General features: G+C 47.1%; 7 protein-coding genes across 7 annotated transcripts; 5 read left to right on the top strand and 2 right to left on the bottom strand.

Annotated features, from left to right (window-relative positions):
- Positions 1-32: 32 nt before the first annotated feature.
- On the top strand, positions 33-1,918 carry MCYG_03134 (conserved hypothetical protein; the record flags this gene model as incomplete). Its single annotated transcript, XM_002847582.1, has 7 exons — positions 33-82; positions 186-378; positions 432-911; positions 982-1,134; positions 1,183-1,590; positions 1,681-1,743; positions 1,814-1,918. The coding sequence occupies 7 exons, from the start codon at positions 33-35 to the stop codon at positions 1,916-1,918; spliced, it is 1,452 nt and encodes a 483-aa protein (XP_002847628.1).
- Positions 1,919-2,618: 700 nt separating this feature from the next.
- Positions 2,619-4,112, bottom strand: MCYG_03133 (short chain dehydrogenase/reductase family protein; the record flags this gene model as incomplete). Its single annotated transcript, XM_002847581.1, has 5 exons — positions 2,619-3,194; positions 3,254-3,324; positions 3,382-3,546; positions 3,611-3,696; positions 3,793-4,112. 5 exons carry the CDS (start codon positions 4,110-4,112, stop codon positions 2,619-2,621), a joined length of 1,218 nt encoding a protein of 405 aa, XP_002847627.1.
- Positions 4,113-4,464: 352 nt separating this feature from the next.
- MCYG_03132 (CLPTM1 domain-containing protein) lies at positions 4,465-6,634 on the top strand (the record flags this gene model as incomplete). The annotated part of the gene is made up of 5 exons (XM_002847580.1): positions 4,465-4,506; positions 4,574-5,293; positions 5,339-5,635; positions 5,698-6,183; positions 6,260-6,634. The coding sequence occupies 5 exons, from the start codon at positions 4,465-4,467 to the stop codon at positions 6,632-6,634; spliced, it is 1,920 nt and encodes a 639-aa protein (XP_002847626.1).
- A 2,815-nt stretch (positions 6,635-9,449) lies between these two features.
- Positions 9,450-10,265, top strand: MCYG_03131 (uncharacterized protein; the record flags this gene model as incomplete). The annotated part of the gene is made up of 2 exons (XM_002847579.1): positions 9,450-9,965; positions 10,029-10,265. The coding sequence occupies 2 exons, from the start codon at positions 9,450-9,452 to the stop codon at positions 10,263-10,265; spliced, it is 753 nt and encodes a 250-aa protein (XP_002847625.1).
- A 2,678-nt stretch (positions 10,266-12,943) lies between these two features.
- Positions 12,944-15,222, top strand: MCYG_03130 (Mis6 domain-containing protein; the record flags this gene model as incomplete). Its single annotated transcript, XM_002847578.1, has 3 exons — positions 12,944-12,992; positions 13,052-14,079; positions 14,134-15,222. The coding sequence occupies 3 exons, from the start codon at positions 12,944-12,946 to the stop codon at positions 15,220-15,222; spliced, it is 2,166 nt and encodes a 721-aa protein (XP_002847624.1).
- Positions 15,223-15,245: 23 nt separating this feature from the next.
- Positions 15,246-16,150, bottom strand: MCYG_03129 (conserved hypothetical protein; the record flags this gene model as incomplete). The annotated part of the gene is made up of 2 exons (XM_002847577.1): positions 15,246-15,874; positions 15,940-16,150. 2 exons carry the CDS (start codon positions 16,148-16,150, stop codon positions 15,246-15,248), a joined length of 840 nt encoding a protein of 279 aa, XP_002847623.1.
- Positions 16,151-16,387: 237 nt separating this feature from the next.
- On the top strand, positions 16,388-22,840 carry MCYG_03128 (HEAT repeat protein; the record flags this gene model as incomplete). The annotated part of the gene is made up of 6 exons (XM_002847576.1): positions 16,388-18,820; positions 18,868-19,230; positions 19,283-20,566; positions 20,623-20,854; positions 20,929-21,212; positions 21,275-22,840. The coding sequence occupies 6 exons, from the start codon at positions 16,388-16,390 to the stop codon at positions 22,838-22,840; spliced, it is 6,162 nt and encodes a 2,053-aa protein (XP_002847622.1).
- Positions 22,841-22,984: the final 144 nt, after the last annotated feature.

Raw genomic sequence — 22,984 nt, 5'->3', positions numbered from 1 at the left:
CAGAAAAGAAAAAAAGTAAAAAAAAAAAGACCATGAAGCGCAAGGCGGTGGCGGGCGGCAGAACTAGCTCCCCTAAAGTATCGTAAGTTGTTTTATCTTCAAGAAGACGAAGAACAGCTTTCTTTGAAGCTGCAGTTTGCTTCGTGATGGGCAATACGGTTGTGCTAAGGTCGGAAATCAACTAGTGACACGGAGCCCGATGCGACACAGACGAAAAAGCGAATTCAGTCGTCAAAGGAGAGGAATATGCCCTCTAATGGAGCCAAGGCGGCCACCGCAAAGCGCAAGTCTGGCAGAGGCACCAAGAAGAATCCATGGGTCGATGAAGACTTTGTTATGACAAGTGATAAGTCGCCGCTTATCGATATCGATCTGGTGGTGCGTGAGACGCGGTGCGCCTGTTTGAATAGCATTTACTGATTGTTATATAGAAACTTCTCGCCAAACCCGAGGCATGGACATGTCTAGATGAGAATGAGAAGAAGGAGATTCTTGCCTTACTTCCTGAGAGCATACATCCAGTAGTCGAACCGTCTACGGAGAATCCAGATGGGATCATCCCCCCTCTACCCGAGGAGTTTGTGCGCTACTCAAACGTCTGGCGCGATGCAATCCGTCAATTCCAAGTTGACCTGCAACACGGAAAATATGACCCTAAATGGCTGAGCCAGGCACACAAGGCGATGAACGAACGGGCCGAAGGGAAGTTTGATGCACGAAAGGAGCGTGATTTTGAGGCATTCTGGGGACAGAAGCAGCGGTATCACACTAATGTACCAGCTGGTGATAGCGCTACAATAGACTTCAAAACACTGGTTATGAACGGGGTTTTTGAGGTGGGAGATATTTGGAGGTACTCTCGGTCCCAGGGAAAGGGGGCAGAAAAGTTTTTGGTAGAGAAAGAAGTTGCAGTAAGACCTTTACCTTTCCTTTAATCATTTTTTTTTCTTTTGGAAAGCTTCTACTCATCATATATCACAGGTTATTAGTGTGGATGGAGAGACTCTTACTTTTGCTATTCCTCCTGGTAGGCGTGTGATCCTACCATCCATGACCGAGGATCAGCTGCTGGTACTGTGCACAAAGCCTGAACCCGAGCCCACCATTGAATCCGAGCCTAAATCTGAGCCCCGAGTGAGCCCGGTTACAGAAATAGCACAGCCTGTTTCTCTTGGATCTCAGATTTATGATGGAGAGAACATCAGCATTACTCAAGCGTATATCGAAGAGAACAACCAATGTGTTGGCACCGCACAATTCAAAGCGGAACCGAATCAAATAACTGCGAGTGAAGATTGCATGGACAATAAACCAGCCGATCAAACCTCTATTCCCGATATAAAGAGTCTTCCAAACGCAGAACCGCCTGTAGATATCATGGCACTAGAGGCCACGCCACCCGACATCGAGACAGAAACAACCGAGGTGCCCAATGTCATTGGCCAGGAGTTGCCAATCAAGAACCTCATTTTTGAGGAACTTGATGATGGTTGCAGCACTGTATCCGATCCACCAGACGTGATTGAGGAAATAGACGATGCCGATTTTCACAGGTCTTTACAAGAGTTGGGGCCTGCTCCCCCCAAAGATGTTCCAACTCTGTCATTTGATATAATAACATACTTTTCCAATACTCGAAAAGCCACTCCATCTATAGAACCTGGCGTAACCACTATACAGGAACTAGAAGCCAAGCCTTCTAATACTACAATAGCCACCGAGCTAGAGAAACCTGACTCATGTGTACGAAATGACAAAAGCACGAATCTCCGTGTTATGACAGATACTACTGAAACTGAACCTCAGGCTGCAGAAGCATCAAACCTTATTAATACCCAAGAACCCACTGATGAAGCGCCTATACAACTTGAAGCCACGAAAGTGGACGCTACTACCCAGCCCACCGTCACTCCAATAAATACACAAGCGGCAGAGATCCAGCCTATGGTATCGGACCAATCAAATACTTGCATATCTGATACTATCCAAATGCCACCTGAGGAGACACCGGGGGAATTGGATGGAAAGAGCACTTGCTCCCCCAATGAAGAAACAAATGTATCTCCAAGCTCCAATGGAGACAAGCCTGTGATATTTCCTAGCGTCACAGGGCCTATGTTCCTAGTTAGAAAGATCCATGAACTCGATGGCCGAGGCTCGAATACCCGGCTCGCAAACGCATGGATGGCTTTTCGCTGCATTAGAAATAATCAGGATATGGGAACCCTTTGGGACGTCCGCCATAGCTGGTACGTGCGATCAAAACGTTGAAAAGGAACTTTATTCAGCCCGCCTTCCATCAGACAAGGTACAGGGCCTGACATAGGCCGATTCCCAGGATGAATGGAAACCCTCGAAGCATGTATAACAAAGGAAATACAGCTCGGGATATCAATGCCCTGGATCCCTGTGTTTGGTTCATCCTGAATAGATTTGCAAATTACATGGTTTAAATATGTAGGCAGATCCTCGGGGATAACTCCGTACTGTCGTTAGAAATTTATAATGAATACGAATATGTGTGTACAATATTTCACTTTTGGGGTCTACCCTGATTGTATATACAAAAGCGTTAGGCCAAGATGCCACAAAATTAAAATCATATCTATTTAGATCCCTCATGCCTCTGTCTGGGCCACCGTCTCATCGCCCATGACCCGCGAAGGGGTCTCCGTGCTATTTATATCCACAGCACAGCTACACTCGATGAAGTCTTCCAGCTCTTCGCTGACTGTCTTTAGCTTTTCCTTCACGCAGGCCACAGACTCCGCTCCAACGATATGTCGAGCTGGGGGGTTCTCATGGCCTCCAATAGCAGTTATGGCATACATTGTTTCCGCCATTAACATTTCCAGGTGCTCGGAGCCAAGTGGCGGATATAACGAGACGCCTGACGGTGATGATAGCGGCTCGTTGTTATCCTTTGCAGCAGGTTCCTGCTTCACACTACCAGGGGACGAGATCGAAGCCTGCGTCGGTGAAAGATATAGTGACCGGCCGTACCCGCTGACACCCGGAATATGGGAGAGGACGCTGTTCATGATTCCTCGGAAAAGGGGCGCATGGTTTTGGGCTGGTGAGTAGGCGTTGAGTGGTGGCACGCTGGTGATTAGATTGGACAGCACCCCAACCTCAACGCTACTCTGGAGGATTGTAATTCGGATGTTGAATGGCGCCACCTCGTATGCAAGGCTCTGTTATAGAGAAATTAATATGGAATCCAATAATGATTTTTCAGGGTAGGAGATCTCACATCACAATATCCATCTAATGCCCATTCTGCGGCACAGTACACCCCCAGACCAGGTGTGCCAATATGTCCAGCTGTTTATTTTTAGCACATAGTCCAAGGAGTAGTGATGAAGGGGAGGTAGGCCTTACTGATTCCCCCTAGGACCATGAGATGACCAGATCTCTGGGCTCGCATCTGCGGAAGAGCGGATTTGATCAAATTCACAGGACCAAAGTAGTTAGTTTCAAACTGATCTTTCAATAACATTCGTGCCCGCTCGGAGGTCGCAAGTTCTTCAACGGACCCGATGACAGCTACCATAGTTATATATTAGCAGCTGTAATGGCCAAGTAAGGGGGAGGAGATCTGTATATTCACCCTGACTCGTGCAGCAGAGGATGATATCAATTCGTCCGTACTTATTGATAGTACTAGCAATCGCAGCCTGACAGTCGCTCATTATCCTGTAGCCGACCATATTAGCCCTCCATCATGAGAATAGTATAGATATACAATGAACATCTCATCTGCACCTGATATCAAGATTCACCACATCAAACCTCTCCCTCAAACCAGTAGTATCCTTCCCGGCCTCCACGCTATCTAGGGCTTCGAGGAAGCTTTCGAAAGCTGCAAGCCTGGGGTTCTCTCTTTCAGAGTCGACCGGACACCGGCCGCAAACCACATAGTCGCCATGTGCGAGGATCTGACGAGCCAACGAGATTCCTATGGGAGAATCGCCAGATGAAAACAGCCAAACTCGCGGATTCTCATGCGCTGGGAATTGAGATTGGTTCGTATTTGCTCCTGTTCCTCCTGTTGTTCCTCTTGTAGCTGCTCCAGCTCCAGCTCCTGCATCGGCGCTTGCTTGGTTGTCCATTATAGATTCACTTTGCGGGTGGATTGAAAGCCCATCTCGAGGCCCAGTGGAAGAGCGACTTCTGCCGGCCACGGCGTATACGTGTGTCTGTCTATTCAGGCCAGTGTGAATAGAATCAAAGTAAGAGATATATTTATTATCTGGAGTGGAAACGAAAAGTCGCTGGTTTCAGTGGTTATGAACTTGATTCTATTGGTCGTTTCCGGGTAAATTCCTGGATAACGTAAAAAAGAAATCCTTATCGCCAACGTCTTCTTTTACCCTCGTCTAACGTATTTCCTCCAACCTCAACTTCAAAACACTCAACCAGCTGCGAAATCTTTGCTCTCTAAGCTTTGCTTCGACAGCCAAAATGCCGGAAGCGCCCAGAGGTAATGCGCGGGAGGAGGAGACCGTGAGTTCGTGTCTATAAGTACTACTGGGTGTGCAAGGCTAACAAGGAGCTTCATTGCAAACTATAGTCGGCCCTCCAGCCCATGCTAAAGGGATTTGTGATGCTAGTGGTCTCCCAATTTGTGGTGTCGAAAGCTATGAGTTACTGGAATGCGCCAAATGCTGCTGCTCCGGGTGCAGCGGCTGTCAAGAACTCGTTCCCAAAGTTTTCAGAGAGACCAGACCAAGATACAATTACAAACAGGACCTATTTTCCCGTCAAGGCGGTACCGATGTGGGAGCCAGATAGCAAGCTAGATATTGCGATACATGTTACTCCGTCGACTACTTTCCCGCTTCCAAGGGATAGCAAGGTACTAGACGAGAAGGAGTTTAATACTGCAGACTCGAAGGAAGTCAGAGAGATTAGTACCAGTCTGTTCATACCAAAGGCAGTGCAAAATAACGAGACCCTCTGGGCTCACTTCTTCGTTGCGCTTTCGGGGCATCCACAGTACTCAACGGAGGAGGGCTATAGCTCTGACACAGCCTATAACTTCTCCCATCCTGTTAATCAGTATTTACCAAAGAAGAAAGCTAAAAAACTCCGGAACCTACTTGATGCAGCTAATGAGACTGAGATTGCGGAAGATGAGCCAAAGACAGTCAAGATTAGCTCCTTCTACCACCCAAACCTCACTGTATCATTCGTTCCTGACCAAGGAGCAATAGGTTTTCAAGCTACTCATCCCTCTATTCGCCGATTCCTTCAGCTAGAACGGACCGGCGCCAGGGATAGCTCCGGCGAGGTAGGCTGGTATTACCCTACCTTCTTTTTCAACCGTTTCTGGCAGCTCAGAAGCCATATGACGGAGCTTAACTCCACTGTTAGCGAAGTTCCACTGCGCATTACTCTGAACACGGTAAAACAGTGGCAGTTCGCCATAATGTCCAGCATTGAGGATGACTCCAAGCAAAAGCAGCACCAGGCCGCTTTTGGAGGGCCAATTCCTCCTACCTCAGGTGATGGGAGTGAAGTCGAAATGATTAAAGAAGTGCTTTTGGATACCAACATATACCTTCTTATTACTACCGGTGTTGTTGGTGTTTTGCATAGCATTTTCGAATTTCTCGCATTCAAGAACGATATCGTAAGTGATGGGCTCTTGTTTAGACCTATGCATATGGCCATACTTACTCTGTCTTGACCTAGTCTCACTGGAGAAAGAAGAAAGATGTCGTCGGAACCTCTGTCCGCACTATCATTGCAAATGTGTTCATGCAACTGATCATCTTCTTGTATTTGCTTGATAATAACGAGAACACATCTTGGATGATTCTCGCCGGTCAAGGCTTTGGTATTGTTGTCGAAGCCTGGAAGATCACAAAATCGGCCAATGTCCGCATTCGCCCTCCACCAGTGGGGTCATATCTGTCGTTTCTCCCATACATCATTGTCCTTGAGGATAAGCACAAGCTTAGTGAGACCGAGAAAAAAACCCAAGAGTACGATGAAATTGCGTTCAAATGGCTGTATATCGCAGCCGTTCCTCTATTAATCGGGTACGCCATATACAGTCTTATGTATGAGAACCATAAGTCATGGTACTCATATGTTATCGAAACGCTAGTCGGCAGCGTTTACGCATATGGGTTCCTCATGATGGTTCCTAGTCTGTATATCAACTATCGACTCAAGGTAGGTGACATCTATGAACCGATCAAGCGTACGGACCAGAGAGATTGTCTTTTGGCTAACCAGGACATAACCATAGTCCGTTGCACATATGCCCGGAAAGGCTCTTACTTACAAGTTCCTGAACACGTTCATCGATGATCTGTTTGCGTTTACCATTAAGATGCCAACTCTACACCGACTTGCAACTCTTAGGGATGACGTGATCTTCTTCATCTGGCTTTATCAAAGCTGGAAGTATAAGGTTGATTACACTCGTGTCAACGAATTCGGCCAAGGAGGAGATGATGATGAGGAGGAGAAGGAGAAAGAGAAGACCAACCAGGAGAGCGAGGAGAATACCTCCGGTGGCGATTCGAAGGCTGAAGAACCCTCTATTCCCGCGGCCAAAATGGGTGAGGCTTCTTCCTCTGCAAAGGCGTCATCAAAGGGTTCGATGCGGAAGAGAAAGTAATGTTTCCATTTGACCGGACAATTCCGTCCCAGGCGGCCCATCTAGCACCTCTGTCGCCATAAGGATTCTAGAGTCAGAAGGCATCATTCAAAACCATATATACGAAAATAATCGGTTAATATCCCCAATAGAGCATACTTCTGGACTGTTGATAGCAATTGCATTTTCTGTCTATACATATATTGTCATATACCCTGTCTTTACGAGGGCACAGCCCATGGTGTCTCCCTGCTGATATCGTGTATAGTTTCGAAACCTTCAGGCCTCGATGTATAGATAGGCCTACTTGTGCAGAGGAGATAAGTATATACACATCAAACCTTGCAGCCCCCTTGTAAATAGTATACATATAGTATCCCATCCCATGTTACAGCCTGTCCTTTTCAGCTCACCCCAAGGGCTATGCGAGATCATGAGGTGATATCTCATCTTACAGACCTAACCCTGGCCCACAGGCTTCATTTCCAGTCGCAGTAAAATATGACCAGTAGGTAGCTGCTCTTGTACGAAGTACCAGACTCATTCAGTCGTATTCTGAGACCAATATATCCCTCTTGACGCCCCTGTGCTTGCAAGAATGAAAAAGAGCAAGATCGTCGCCAACACCCCTGTGAATATATAATGTACCCGGCCCTTTCTCTCCACAGTCTGAAAGACAATGCCATAATTATAAACTCTACGCTGAAGGCTCCAAGTAACGCCCACGAGCAGTAGCTTAACCCCACCGATTTTAGTGTTGGCCGAGATCGTTGTATATTATACTTATTTCCTTTATACCGGGTGCGACGTTTCAGGGGTTCTCTAGTAAGAGGACAGAAAAGACAGTCTGCAGCTTCATAGCGTGCATGAGGATGATCGTCATTACCATGATTCTGGAATCTCGGATTTTACATTTGGTCAGCAAATTGTCAGGGGTTGTGCCTTAGTGTAAAGCATGTCTCTTGGTATAGATGAATATAGTGCATGTTGTCACCACACTGAGTGTTTTTTTGTTTTTTTTTTACTTTGGTGAATTTGCCTTTGATACCCTGGAGCCTGAATATGCGGAGAGTATCCCACGACCACGACCCCATATTCTACTAATGTAGGAAGGAAACAATGCATGGGAATCCGCGGCTCAAGGGAGGGTTATCCCAGCAAGAAACGCACGACATACTTCCTTCAGTGCTGAGCATGAGCGGGGTAACCAGAGGTACCTGCGGTTCCATCGTTTCTATCCTGTAGATGTTGTGGTTTGGAATATCAGAGAAGAAATGAGGCCTCCCCCTTGGCTGTCTAGAAGATGGCTTACTCGGGCAGAAGGAGGGAAGCGAATCAGGGTCTGGTGTGCCTGACTATGAAAACGGGTAATTTGACCAACACAGCCGTGGAGCTGGAGCGCGGTTAGTTTAGCAGCCCGACTCAAGGGTGCCCCCAGCACAGCCTCTTCCGTGTCCTCGGAAATGCACCTGAAAACGGCCAAGGGTGAGTCCTACACCAGAGTCGAGAAAAGTATAATAGACTACCCAACTGTTGAAAGAAGGTATAAACTCGACGTATTATTACTATTGTCATATTATCAGCAGAAGCGAGACCGGCAGGGACGAGGGTATGTACATGATAGTTGCATATACTCATACATACTTATTCATACTGGCATTCTATGTATTATTGCATCTTGTTGCTGTCGTTGTGGTTGCATTTTTTAATATATAAACAAAGTCACATGAGCAAGAAAGGCTTGGCGCTTGTTTATATCTCCAGGAAGAATAATAATCCGTGCCAAGACCGAGATTAAGCTCGTGGAGTTGATCGTCGGATCGACAAAACATTTTTAACAACATCAAGCGAAGAAACATGAAGACATAACTAGATATCACTGCCATTCGTCTGCTGCTGGCTGCATAAGTCATCTTCTTCGTCGGTGCTGGCTATGGTTCTGCAGTCTTCTCGTGTAGAGTTGGCCGTGAGTCATTTTGGAAAGGGAGGGGTGTGGTTTCTACCTGAAACCACAGACAATTATCTTCGGCTCTAGGATTACCCCAGGTTTTGCGGACTTGCAAGAGGCTGGGCATAAATACCAGTTGGCTGCTCCATCTTCCTCCTCAGGCCCTATTCCGGACATGCAAGGCCCACGTCTGTTCTCGTTCTCCCTGTCTAGGTCACCGGCTTGCTGGTGCTGTCTGTGCCAACGCCATAACTTCAGCTTCAACAGCGCGCACATGGTAATTGGTGGGGTGAGGGAGGGTGCCTAACCCACTTATCCTTCAGATTTTTTCTCCCTTTCCTTGCTGCCCTGCTCGGAATATCGATGATGCAGCTAAGGATTGAACTAGTTCGCTTTCATATGCAATGGAAATTAGATTTTCAAAAATGATGCTTCGGTCTTTTAACTTCCATTGGCGAAGATAACATCGCCATTGCATTGCATGCAGAAGAACGTCTCCACGTTTCCCCGTCTTCTGAGATAGCCCGGCTGCAGTGGCTTGGCATTTAACTATGTATGCCCTGAAGCTGCGGTCAGGTGGGAAGGTGGGCGGCTGGTTTGGACTATGAAGATGCAACGTTGTCATATTTTGAGCCATCCTGGGCACGTCTGATGGAGGCATGTTCTCGCGTATGGCCGGGAGAAAAAACACGAACTTATGGCCCTTAGTGGAACTCCGCTATCGTTCTGTGCCACCCAGTTCTATCCAGCAACCCATTGGGAAAATTATATAAACCCAATGTTTCTCCCCGTCGATCTGTTTATCACTTCTGCTCAGATCGACATCGACATCCCTAGTTCTCATCACACGATCTAAGATCCGGTCTACTTCTTTACATTTATCTCAAGATGAAGTCTACAGCGATTCTTGCTATCTTGGCCCAGGCCCTTGCTGTCACTGCTCAGCCAGTTGAGGGGGACAGAAATCCAGGCACCCGTACCTTGGACCTCCCCAACTTCCCCGGTGGTAGCTTCCCAACTCGTGGTGTCGAGAAACGTGATAGAGCATTCCCCGCTGATCTCCCTCCAGACAACGGCGGCGGCAATGCCCCTGACCCAGACAAGGTCCACATTGTTGGTGTTACTTATGGCGGCACTGGATGCCCGGATGGCACTGTCAGCCATATCCTGTCTGACGACCGCCAAGTCATGACCCTCATCTTCGATCAATACGTTGCCCAGATCGGACCAGGCGTCAACACTAAGGAAAACCGCAAGAACTGCCAGTTGAACATCAACCTCCGCTACCCAGGTGGATTCCAGTTCTCCGTCTTCTCTGCCGACTACCGTGGCTATGCCAACCTTGATAAGGGTGTTACCGGTGTCCAGAAGTCCATCTACTACTTCTCTGGCCAGACTGAGCAAGTAAGTATTCTGTCTAGCCCCTAGTTCTTTTATTTGAACCATGTACACTAATAGATCACTTAGACCTCCACAAGCACCACATGGAACGGCCCACTTGACAAGGACTACATCCTCCATGACGAGGCCAACCAGACCTCCACTGTCTGGTCTCCTTGCGGAGCTAACGGTGCTTTGAACATCAACTCCCAAGTCCGACTCACCGCAACCGACCGCAACGCTCGTGGTATCCTCACCAACGACTCCGTCGACACCAGCTTCAAGCAGATCGTTCACGTCAGATGGCAACAGTGCACTAATTAAATCTCCCATGAGATTCCGACAAGAATCCCAGAAGCTCTACAATAGGATGTAACATTCCAACCGTCGGACCTCTTTACCACAAACTCCCTTTGTTGAGCCAAGCATGGATATGTTCACGGCTCACCGCCCTGTACTTATTTACCATTCTTATGCTGGATGAGCCACGTTTTGACTTATGATACTCAATTATTTTTTATCCCTAGTTCCTAGTTTTTTCTCCTCCCCCTTACCCCCATGTATCCGAGTATCGCTCAATCCCCTGTCTCTGGCCTTCCCTTTCGGGTTCCATTCCTTTCCTACCTCAGAGTATAGCATAGGGTACCTAGATATATTATACCTTCATCTGCGAAAATCCTTGTTGCCTTTCTTATATTGGTCAGACTGCTAGCATCTCCTCATCCGATGAATGGGAGTATTTCAGCGCCATAGAGCGGATAGTATGGAAATTCTACTAACTTACTCAAAACCAACACAAAAAAGAGCCAGCCAGATGCAACTACGGATGGTGGTAAATATGGTGTAAACCTCAAGTACAGCTAAAATGCCCTGATCCACCAGACGAGGAGATGGCAGCAAGAAAATATTTAGGAGATCCTACTTATTATTGCACCAACATCCCCATCAGCATCATAGCGCGAGAGCTCCACGATAGAGGGCCGAACGTGACAACGGTAGGATCTATCTCACGCAAGACATTAAAAAGTCTCCGCGGTACCAGGGTCCTGGGCCACAGACGCAAGATCATGAGCACGTATGAGATCTCTGAAGCTTCCAGCCATGCCATAGTAGAGCACATGACGTTGTATATGCCGTCGTGGGTGGTTGCGCAGATGATTAGCTTGAATGTATGTCCGTCAACGTTTTTAACTTGGCCAGATATCCGCATCGCCAGAGTGCCAATATGGACCTTATGCAGATGTTATCTACTCGGTTACCCTGTGCACGAGAGCTACTAACGCCAAATGTCCCTAGTCCATGCAGGTGTTATGTTAAATCGATATTACAAGAACCAATGATATACGTCCTACTTGATGTCTCTCTGCCGTCTTCGTTACACTTTTGTAACGACATACATAGTAAGAGTGCCGCGCATCTGTCTGACCAATGAACTGCGAATAACTGCCTAGCTTCGGTGCCCTCGTGAGCCTCATAAGGGCCATCCATGATGTCGATGTTGCGCATGCAACATTGTTGCCTCTGCTACGTACACCGACAGCGCTAGCAATGGATAACTATGGTAGTATAGCCACCGCTGACAAGATGCTGCACGCTTTTGCAACGCAACACCACCGTACGCTAGCATCTTGTGTGCGGGACATACGTCGCATCCGCCAGGCTGGCACGGCGGGCTACCATGGCATGCGATGTCAGATTGGTGACGCATAAGACGATCGAACTAATCGCAAGCCTCTCATGCCATCGTGGCTACGCATGCGGCCTGGGTGTTGTTCTGCATGGGATAAACGTGCGGAGTTCGCGATACTGTAGCATTTGACATTTGGCGTAGAGTCGATTCTATGCGTAATGCCCGTATATCCTCTATTAGATGCTACCTACAGAGAATTATAGTTCTAACCATAGGAAGCAGTGTAATCTTGAAACGCTCAGTCTGACCATGGGCACTAGGACTCTAGCGAACTTCATGGCCCTGTACTTCCTTTGAATGCCACACGTAGGACTATTGACACCGCTGGTGCTCAACTTAACTATGGCATCCGTGCAAAATCCAGCAACCCGCGCACTTTCAGCATATCCGGATGAAATACCTCGATTTGACGTATACATATGCCTTGCTAAGAACTACGAAGACGCCATGATGGTATCGAGGAAATTTTGTTAATACGTACAACCCGCCGGAACGCAGCCACGCTCGATTCCGTTGCTTTGTAAGGGCCCCGATAGCCCAAAATGCCATGAGACTTTGTAAGTGCAGAAGAAATTACACGATGTTTCTGTTCATTAACAGTTTCTTAGTGATCTTCTTGTTGGCAACCCCGAGAAACGACGCTTTTCCTTGCTCGCCTGCGGTTCTCCCTCGTCTATCCTACCGAAGCCCAACCCATCAAGATACCAGTGACCGCTGTTGTCATGGCACCTCCCTTTCCCTTGGCTGGATGCAAAATCTATGAGATCTCTCGAACCCAGCTTTTGGGCGCTATACATTCCGCTCTAGTCGTCCATAAACAGGAGGGAGCAGTTTTAGTGTGAGTTCATGAAGCTGCCGTACCAAAGCACGGTAACGGAGTGTCCCTAGCTGAGGCGAGAAATACAAAATTTATCCGTAAGAGAACCAGTATACCAGTGCCCACAGTTTTGGATGCGTGGGAAGAGCGCTCTAGGGGATACAATGGCGAGGAACAAGTGGTGAGCTACCTTCTGATAGAGTTTATCAACGGTAACCATCCAACACTCACCAATCCCAGCAGGACCAATCTTTTCGACCTGCGAGCCAGTGTCAGTGATTATCGCCGTCCCGACTATGGTCGCTGCCTTATAAACTGGTAGGAGTAGTCTATATAGTAGATATTTACCTCATTATATATGTATGGGCTAACTTTATCGCGTGTATTTATTACTTAATCAATCGTAGCTGAAACTTTGTTCCTGGGTTGTTTTCAGGGGCGCGTCAGACCGCGATACGCCCATAAGAAGCCATCAGACATAATAAGACCCTTTATATGGCGATGGCTTGGACATTAGATGAAGCAGTGACACAGCTTGAGAGCGGTAAATATAGCCTTATGTTAAGTTGTAATACTCATGGAATCACGCTGATTTGCAGGTAGTCGCCAATGTTCCCCCAAAGCAACGGCATACAAATGTTGCAGAACTTGTGAAAGTAATAATCTCCTCTGCCTATGAATCCGGCTTAGAGACTGAAACGTTGAACCGCATCTTGAAAGTCATTGTATCGTCTAGACACCTTGATCAATCAACCGTGACATCAATAGTTAAGAATCTCTATCCGGCTGAGAGAGTCCCGTCAAAGATTGTGGCGAGAGTGATTTGCTCACTCGGAGCTACAAAATCAAAGCCATCCCCAGCTACTCAAAATTTACTCCTGAGATGGCTTCTCCTTGTCTATGATAGCCTGGAAGATCAGGCTCACTTGGGAAAATTCTATAGCATTCTCTTCGATAACTTGGATATGATCAGTTTACGCCGTCCCATTTGTCATATACTCTCACTCATCACTCGACGGAAACACGTCAAGCCATTCCGTGTATGGGCCCTCTTGGAACTTATACGAACTACAGGCGGAGACGAAAGGGAGCTCTGGGGATTGTTGCGGGTGTATAGAAGCTATTATCCAGACATTATCATCGATGACGCTGCTATACCTCGCAGGAGAGCCACCTACTTTTTCAAACACCCAGACCCCGAATGGACCACTCATATGAAAACCTTGCAAGAGCGGGCTGCAAGTGCTGCTCCTCAGACAGCCCCTGAAGGATTCCAATCCGTTCGTCGAGACGGTGTCAAGAGGAGTCGGATTGAAGTCGTAATACCAGTTCCTAAAACTTCTCGAGTCCGGCGTGGTTTCACCTCTCTAGAGGAACTCAACAATGTACGAGATTTTGTCAACAAGCTAGATAAAATCGAGCTACCCAACCAAATAGCCTCTGCCCTAACTGAGCCCCTGGCCCAGAAATTTTTGCTTCTGGTTCAGAATAATGAAGCTCTACAAAGGATGGAAAGTTGGCTTACAAACTTCTTCGAAGATGAACTCGATCACCTGGATGAGGAGAAAAGGTCGTCGGAGGAGCTGGGCTTTGCTCTTGATAGCTTGGTTCGCTATGTGAGGTACACAAAGGTAGGCTCTTTATAACGCAATATTCTTGGAACTTAAACTGATAGCCTGATATAGGGTTTCCCTCGCTCTGTAGATAAGTTCCTCCAGCATTACCTGCCATTGTGGGACGGAATCAGTTACAAAGTAGCGATGCTTAATCTCCTCGAATATGTGCCTATCTGTGATAGGCTTTTTCAACAATATTTCCTCAGCCTGGAAAATGCGATTTTGGATAATACTATGGAGTCTAAAATCCTTATTCTTCAGTACTACACAGCGGTAATCCGACGTTGCGGCAGTATTCTTCAATCGAATACCTCGGTTGAGCATGTCCCAGATCTAGCAAGCATCATTCATAGGGCAGAATTGGTATCGTTGGCCATACTCGAATGCCCAGCCACCTCTCACCTTGGACCATCCAAGGACTGCTGGTCCCCCAGCTCATCTGTCCTTCAATTCTACGTGCAGCTAGCGGAGCTATATCTTCACGCTCCTTCAAACAAGCTTATACGGCTGAACACTCCGCCCCCTGAGAGCGTATATCTCCTGGCATTCACTCCAGTTCTCAGCCATATTTCGTTAATGAGCAGCGTGGTAGCAAGCTATAAATCTTCCTTTGAACAGTCCTTGGCCAATACGGCTTCTGCTGATGGTTCTTCCGGGCAGCCATACCCAGAGGCTATGGTAACCAGCCTTAATGGACATGTGCTAGACATCTGCAACTTACTATGGCGGAATAGAGGGTTGAATAGTGATGAACCTAACTCTCTTGGCTGTCTTGTGAGAAATGAAGTCGCTAAATTGCTCACCGAATATATCCAGGAGGTGGGCGAAGACCTAGCAAAAAAGGGCAAAAATGGTGGTATTTACAGGCTTCGGCTTGCATCTATATTTTCCCTGAGCCATCACGCCGCTCTGTGTGGCATGTCAGCGATGTGTTTCAGAAATTTAGAGTCTAATGCGGAAAAGGACGGGCAAGAAGTATTAGCACGATTAACATGGCCGGTGACGCAAAAGGCATTGAATGCTCTACACAAAGCGGGGGGTATAAAGGTCGACTGGCAAGAGTATAGGTTGAAAATGCTAGAATGGTTAGACAAGCATGGGTCTGAAGGAATCGGCCGATTGATGAGAAATTCGATGATGACGTTGCGGCAAGGATAGAGGTAGTCCAAATGCGATTATCATTAAGTCGATATATCTGGGCAATTAACGTAGATGTCCTGCACACTAGGGTCGTCCCGGAGGCTGTTGATTATATTTTCCACGGTGCTAAGGGCCTCTTCAGATTCGATTTTGACAAGCGTGTCTTGGTTTGGATCCCATATAATATCGATACTCTCAGTAACCAAATCTGTGGTAGCAGACATCTTGTCAGCTACAGACTTTGTAGCAGTATGTTCAGTGTAAACTATGAGCCGATTGTTCTCATCTCCCTCCACGTCGGTTGCGCCTGCGTCTATTGCCAATTCAAGGTAGCTGTCGACGTCTAAACCAGGCTTTGGTTCGAACACAATTTTACCCTTTTTCTCGAACAGATAGCTCGTAGGGGTGTTTGATCCTCCGGAATGTCTGATAATCGCTCGTATATCTTGTAGAGCCCGGGCTTTCTGGTCTGTCAGACACTCAACAACGACAGCTACAGAGTGTGGCAGCATTCCCTCAATAGTAAGTGATTCCAAAGCTGCTCCGGCTGCAGTAATGCCCTGGCCTCTTGCAATTGCCGCTTCTATGGTTGGCTTTGGCATTCCACTCCGTTTGGCGTTCGCTATAACAAGGGCAAGACGAGGATTCGACTTGGGATCCGGACCGTATACTGCAATTGGGAGGTTAGCTAGAAGAACCACAGGACCCTGGAGAAACAGACGGATGGTGACATACACTTGGACGCCTGAATAATGTCTTTACTGAATATCTGGCGTTCTTTGCTCTTTGCTGCATCGTTTTTGCCCTTGTCATGTCTAATTGTCGACCAGCGATTATGGCCTGATTGGAGTATCGGGCCGCTCGATATATAGCGACAGCTGTTGCAAATCCATGTCTGTTGAATCCGTGGGTTTGTAAGCAGTTTACGCCTTAATGGAGTCGCCATCGCGGAAGAAGCCTGGGGAGTAATTTATATATTCAATTTCCCTACGTCGTAAAAGGATGAAGAAGCTCCTTGAAGCTCCAGGAAGGAGAAGTTATTCCGGCTCTAAGTTAATCCAGGCCGTCTAGATCTTGAAGCCGCAGTTTGGACAGAAAAGGAGCGAGGAAGTGATGATAAGAGACGTAGACGAAGGAAATAGAAGAAGAATGCCTTGAGAAGATATATATATTTACGAGACCAATGTCTGCCCCCGAAGCTGCTGCTCCCCGGCCCTCCAGCGACGGTTCTGTTCCACCTCGCACCGAACTCGACATCTCGAAGCTCCATGCCCTCCCCTCCGAACAACAGGACCTCTACCTCCTTACCTACACCTCAGATCTTGTCCAGTATACTGTGACTCTAGACAAGGAGACGCTCTGTGGACAGCAGAATTTTATAAAGCAGGAACTCTTTAAAATCCTCCGCCTGGTCTCTCCGGTACCAACTCGGGTCATTCGAAATGGCATAGGCCGTTGTTTCAGCGCCGTCTTTTCCAAAGGAAACAGAGCAACTCTATTTGATACTGTTACCGAGTTGATAGGGATTCTTAATTCCGGCAAGAATGAAGTTGATTTGAAAACCAAGTTTGCTGCCGCTGCGGCTTTGGGGGATATATTCGCTGCTGCGGGTGACGGCGCTGTGGGTCAATCTGGTGCCACCTGTTCAGCGATACTCAAGCTTCTTAAGCTGGCGCAGAACAATGCAGGATTGCGATATTGTGTGTTCACCTCGGTGCGGAAAATAATAGCTGGAATTGGAGCGCCAATCGATGAAGCTACCGCCCGCGATATATGGAAACATGCTCGAAACTCGGCAGTGAATGACAAAGCCCACAATGTCCAAGCAGGGTCATGCTCGTGTCTTCAAGAGCTGGTCAAGGCAACTCCCTATTTTAGGAATACCAACGATTACGAGCATTTGAAGGCTACTCTATGGAAAGTTATGGATAGCCATGTTGCCTCTGTGAGGCATGGAGCAGCAGGCTGTCTCGCTGCTTTCTTAGTTAGAGCCCATTCCACTGTCCCCATCTTGAGCTCAAAACCTACCGCTCTCCGGTCCAAGAAACAGCTCAAAAGACAGTCTACCGGGCCCGTGGATGGTGATATTATCGAGAGAACCCAATCTCCATCAGGCCGCAAAGCTGACAGCTCGCTATCCTTCAAGATGGGTGACATTCTAACACAGCTTTCGAACCACTACTGTAAAGCGTCAACAGGGAACCGTGCTAGAGCTGCAATTGCAATGTGCTATGAGCTCCTTCTCAAGGACTTTGGTGGGAACATAGTTGAGGACTATTATACGCAGATTGCTGATCATTTGCTCGGCACCCTTTTGAATCACCCAACTGTGACTTATAGCCGGTACCGCCTACTTTTGACCCGGAAGTTTGTCAAACATATCCTAGAAGATGTGCTAGGCCGTGAAATGCTACGAGAGAGTAGTCAGTTGAGTGCAGTTAAATGGATCTCCAACAATATCCTCAAGGATTATCCCCAGGTGGTCCAGGAACGTCGAGAACCAAGCAAGTATACTCTCATAAGCGCCCTCAGCGCCCTCTCGTCGCTCATCGAATCTCTCGGGTCTGCCGCGGCGATGATCGCAGACTCGTGTCGGGAAGCCTTACTTCAGGTTCTTCAACACCCAAGTTTTAGTGTCCAAATCCATATTTCCCATTGCATGCGTAACTTTGTTGTGGCATGTCCTCAGCAGCTTCTTTCATGTGTTACGGTGTGCATGAACAGCTTAACTAGGGAGCTAGGCCAGCTGTCGTCTATTCGCGTGTCTGCTCCTCGCTGTCTTGGTTATGCGCACGCCCTCTCTGCTATGCTAAGCACCTCGAGACTTCAACCTCTATACGGCTCTGTCGATGTTTACGCCCAAGTTTTGTCGCAAGCTACCGATCTTCTCAAGACAAGCGGCAATTCAGAGCTCCGGGTTGCCAGCACTCAAATCCAGGTGGCCTGGATTTTAATTGGAGGACTCATGCCACTAGGACCGAATTTCACGAAGATACATCTTTCACAGCTCCTATTGTTATGGAAAAATGCATTATCACCAATTGCAAAAGAGACTTTGGCTAAGAGAGGCCCCTTGGAAATGAGTTTCCTCGCCCATGTCAGGGAATGTGCCTTGAGCTCTATACTCGTCTTTTTGGAATATAACAGTAAACTTATTACTTTGGATGGGTTGAAAAGGATTGCTACGATGCTACAGGGCACTGTTTCCTTTTTAGAGCATCTCCCTAAACTTAAGTCCGTCGAAGATATCTCTCAACGGCTATTTCCCTCACTACAGCTAGCAGATTATGCTACTTTGGTTCGTCGGCGAGTCCTACAATGTTTTACGAAACTAGTGAACCTGAGCAACCTTAACCCTATGGATAACCTACCTCTCTCTGGTATTCTAGGTCTAGCAATATCTTGTTTTGCCGATCCAGATGTCACCTCTGCAAACCCCTTAGAGACCTCTATTGCCGCATCCACAGCAAATTTCGATACCTTGTGGGATCTTGACGATAACTTCGGGTTTGGCGTTACAGGCCTTGTTCGAAATTTTATGCCAGGGCAACCGAAATCCAGTCTCTTCGTTAATACCAGTGTAACTGAAGCCACGAGCCATCCGATTGATTCTTCTGTAAGTCTGCATTTACCCTAGGTCTAGCAGAATACTGACGTGCATAGTTGACCACACCAATGTGCAATGCAAGGGAGCATGATTCAATTCTGCTATATTTCTCCAAAAACATCAATTCGGATTATCTCCCCGATCCTCCTCCAACTGAAGTTGTCAACTCAGCCATTGAGTTATTCTCCGTTACTCTACCTTTACAAAACCCAAAGGTCCAGGAAAGCAGCGTTGAGCAGATTGCAACTATGCTCTCAACCCATAGCTTAAATCGAAATCCGGGGAGGAAGGCGGCTATGACTGTGAATATTGCGATTGCTCTCCTGTATACACTTCGCGTTTCCGTAAACGAGACTCCATATCTCCCGGGGAATCTGAAGCATGTTGCAGTTGAAAAGATTTTCCAGGAGCTTATACAGGTGTGTAACAGGATATACACCCGTTCAAAGCACATAACTTATACCATTTTAGAACTTTATAACAAATCCTGACTATATTATCCGGATCATCGGATTCGAGGGCCTTGGCCGCCTGTGCAACAGTTCCGGTAATGCCTATACGAATTCGGAAATAAATAGACTTGTCGATGTCATCGTCGAAAATCGTGATCCCCATGCGCGTGCTGGATGCGCAGCTGCATTAGGGTCCATACACGCTCAAGTTGGAGGGATGGCGGCAGGATTCCACCTAAAAACTATTGTGGGTGTTCTTATGTCGTTATGCAATGACCCTCATCCCGTCGTTCATTTCTGGGCTTTAGAAGGATTGGCTCGTGTTATAGACTCTGCGGGCCTAACATTTTCGGCCTACGTATCTGGAGCATTTGGAATGTTAGCACGCCTATATGTTGCGGATACCCATAACCATGAGGCCCCATCAGTGGGGACTTCAAATTTTGAAGCCGAATTCTCGACACCATTGGCCATTGGCCGGTGTGTGGATGCCCTAGTCAACGTGGTTGGGCCTGACCTCAGAGACGTTACAAAGACGAGGGACCTGGTATTCACCATTGTCAAGGAGTTCCAGCTGGAACGCGATGCTCCTCTGATAAACGTCAGTTCCCAATGCCTTGACCATTTGTCACTCTATGCACCACAGTATATGGATTTCTCGGGTTACGTTCAATGGCTCCAGAAAGAATTAGCATCGACAGACAAACAAGTACAGCAAGCTGCAGTTTATGGTCTAAGCAATCTAATGAAGAGGGATGCTAATCGAGTCATTGAAACCGCATCCGCATCTTTTGAAGATGAGTTATGGATAGCAATCGACAATGCTCCGGAGAATAAACTTCTCCGAGATATTATCATAAATTGGCTTCAGCAGACTGGATTGACAAATACGAAAACTTGGGTGGAACGATGCCAAAAAGTTCTGACAAAAACCCGGGCTAAACGCGATGACATTCATTCTCCACCCCCAGTCACTGCTACTGCTGCTGCAGGGCCCGACCTCCCCGATGACGAGGTTGCTGGCTTTGCCACCGCAGTTGCTGGTGATAACAGAGAAGCAAATGATACGTCTGCCGGTGGACAAGAGCTACTGAAATGGCAGACTCGAAACTTCGTCATTGGGTGTCTTAGCGAACTCCTAACAATGGTCCAGAGTGAAATATTACCTGATCAAACCATCCCAGCCGAGGCTGCACTACAAGAAAGAGTTGGAGACATTGTGCGAATGGCGTTTTCTGCTTCAACGGCTAATGTCATAGACCTACGTATTTGGGGACTAAAGATATTGGATCAGGTTCTCAAGGTGAGCTCGAATATGTCTTGCGGTGGCCCAAGCATTGCTAATTTTCTTACTGCTAGTTATTTGGCCGAACACCGGACCCCGATTTTGCTGAAGCATCTCTACTTGAGCAATATCAAGCCCAGATTGCATCTGCCTTAACGCCAGCATTTGCTGCGGACTCGTCTCCAGAGCTTGTTTCTGAGGCCATAAACGTGTGTGCAACATTCGTTGGAACAGGGATAGTTACCAGCGTTGAAAGAATGGGTCGTATCTTCAAGCTTCTCGTCGTAGGGCTTGAGAACTTTGCCAGTACGTGTTGTTCTTCTCCTGAATCTGGTACACAGCAAATCTAAGCAAACCAATAGACAAACCTGATATGACAGAAATTGGAGACCTCAAAGGACTCAACTCCAACGCACAAGTGATGGCAAGACTAGCATTGTATTCTGCGTGGGCGCGGCTACAGATTTCTAGCGGTGAACAGAACTACCTTGTAGCCATAGTATCTCCCTACACGGCGATGTTAACTCCACTCTGGCTCTCTTCTCTTCAGGAGTTTGCACGATTAAGGTTCGAACCGGAGATATCTAGCACGATGGACTCACTGAGGTTATCCGATAGCCCTGATGATATATATGCAGCGCTTAATCGAGAAATTCTTCTCAAGGTATGGGTTTTATATCTGTCTGACGGCCGTGTCTACCTGCTAAAATTTCATAATTTATTTAGTTCTATCAAGATTCTTGGCTAAATTTCGTCGATGCTATCGCGAGTCTTGTCGAAAAAGACAGCGATTTTGTCTTCGATGCATTGAACGGAAAGCAGGATCTTCAAAAAACGGAGAGTTGCAAAGATACACCTGTTCAGAATGACGAAATAAAAGCCAAAGGAAATCAAATTAATTACCGTGATGAACCGGTGGCTTTCTTCTTCGTCCTCTTTGGACTGGCATTTGACGCTTTGGTTAGCCAAAGCAGCACCCCATCCCAAACACTCGAAATTCTTCAGGCTTTGCAGAAAATACTACATCCCTCAGTTGCTGGGAATGCAGTTTATCAGGACGCCGTGTTCTCTGAGACAATCGATACCTTGAACAGAATGGTAATGACTGAAAATTTAGCCATCCAATCTGTCATAATTCAGATTGTCCGAAGTCTCTCTCTCCACCACCCTTCTGCAACAAGAGATAGCACTTCTACGGAGCATTTATCGGACGACATCGAACAGTTGTTTGAGCTTACACGCAATATTATACTCGTGATTGCAGGTGTATTACCAAATCTTGGAGAGTCATCGCCTAAAGCCCGATCAGATGTCTCAGAGGAGTCGATATCACTAATCCAACATTCTCTCTCTTCGTTGGTGGATATTACGTCTGTATTCCCGGCAATCATTCGGGATGACCTGCACACTTGCATAATGCACATATTTACTACAGTTTTTGCCACTGGTAGTTGTCAGGCAGAAATCGTTCCCAAAATCCTCCCAATCTTCAAACGCTTCCTCCAAAAGCTATGTCCATCTCGCAACTCTCAAACACAAGAAGCCACTGCCCATGGTACGGAGGCTATTAGTGTCAGCCGTCAAATCCGGGGTTGTTTGGCAAGATTCCTAGGCATCCTAACTGTTGCGCAACGGCGAGAATCAGATAGTTCTCTTGCTTGTGCAAAAAATGCCCTTCTTGGTATAACAATTCTCCTGACAAGCGCTGCTTCTGATATTCCACCTCAAGACCCGTTGGTCACTCGAGCCATGCAGGAATTGCTTGATTGTTTACAGGATCTAGGCCTCGGAAGTGTTGCAGCAGGTTGTATTCGCTCCCTCCTTCTAAACCCTGGCACTCGCTCTACCACCGATGATATCATTGCTCGTACACTCTTCCCCAGACTCCTAGCCTTCATAACGCAGACCCCCATGGGTAACGATAATGAGCCCCCAATTGATCCCGAGAATATGAAATCTACTATCACCCAAACTCTTGTCTCCTTTGTGGGATCGCCAGCCCTTTCCAAGGCTGCCATTCCCACCGCTATGTCATTGTTGATTCCAGCTCTATTGACACGAGCTAGACTTGAAGGAACTTCTGTTCACCAAGAGACTGCCAGTAGGTTACTAGAGCTGGCAAAAGTAGATCAGACTACTTTCAGGGGGTTCGCTACCAAGATAGAGCCAGAATCGAAAAGCCTTCTAGAGGAAATTCTCAAAACAGTTGGGCGAAAAGAAGACACAAACCAGCGAAATGACCAGGAGCAGGAAAGGAATGCTCCCAGTATTGCTTTACGCTTGGATTTCTAAGATAGGTCTAGCTTTGCTAGTGCGAGGACTTCAAGGTGATTCCGTGAACAGCCCCTGGATTTGCCAGGTAACATTGCGAATTTCCGGTCATTGCATATGTAGACTACTGCAAAAGAAATAAAATTAGACAACTCTTAACTTTGG

This window comes from Microsporum canis, genomic scaffold (genome assembly GCF_000151145.1).
Source record: "Microsporum canis CBS 113480 supercont1.3 genomic scaffold, whole genome shotgun sequence".
Classification (NCBI taxonomy): Eukaryota; Fungi; Ascomycota; class Eurotiomycetes; order Onygenales; family Arthrodermataceae; genus Microsporum; species Microsporum canis.
Note: the sequence above shows the minus strand (reverse complement) of the source record. Positions and strands in the feature narration are given on the sequence as shown.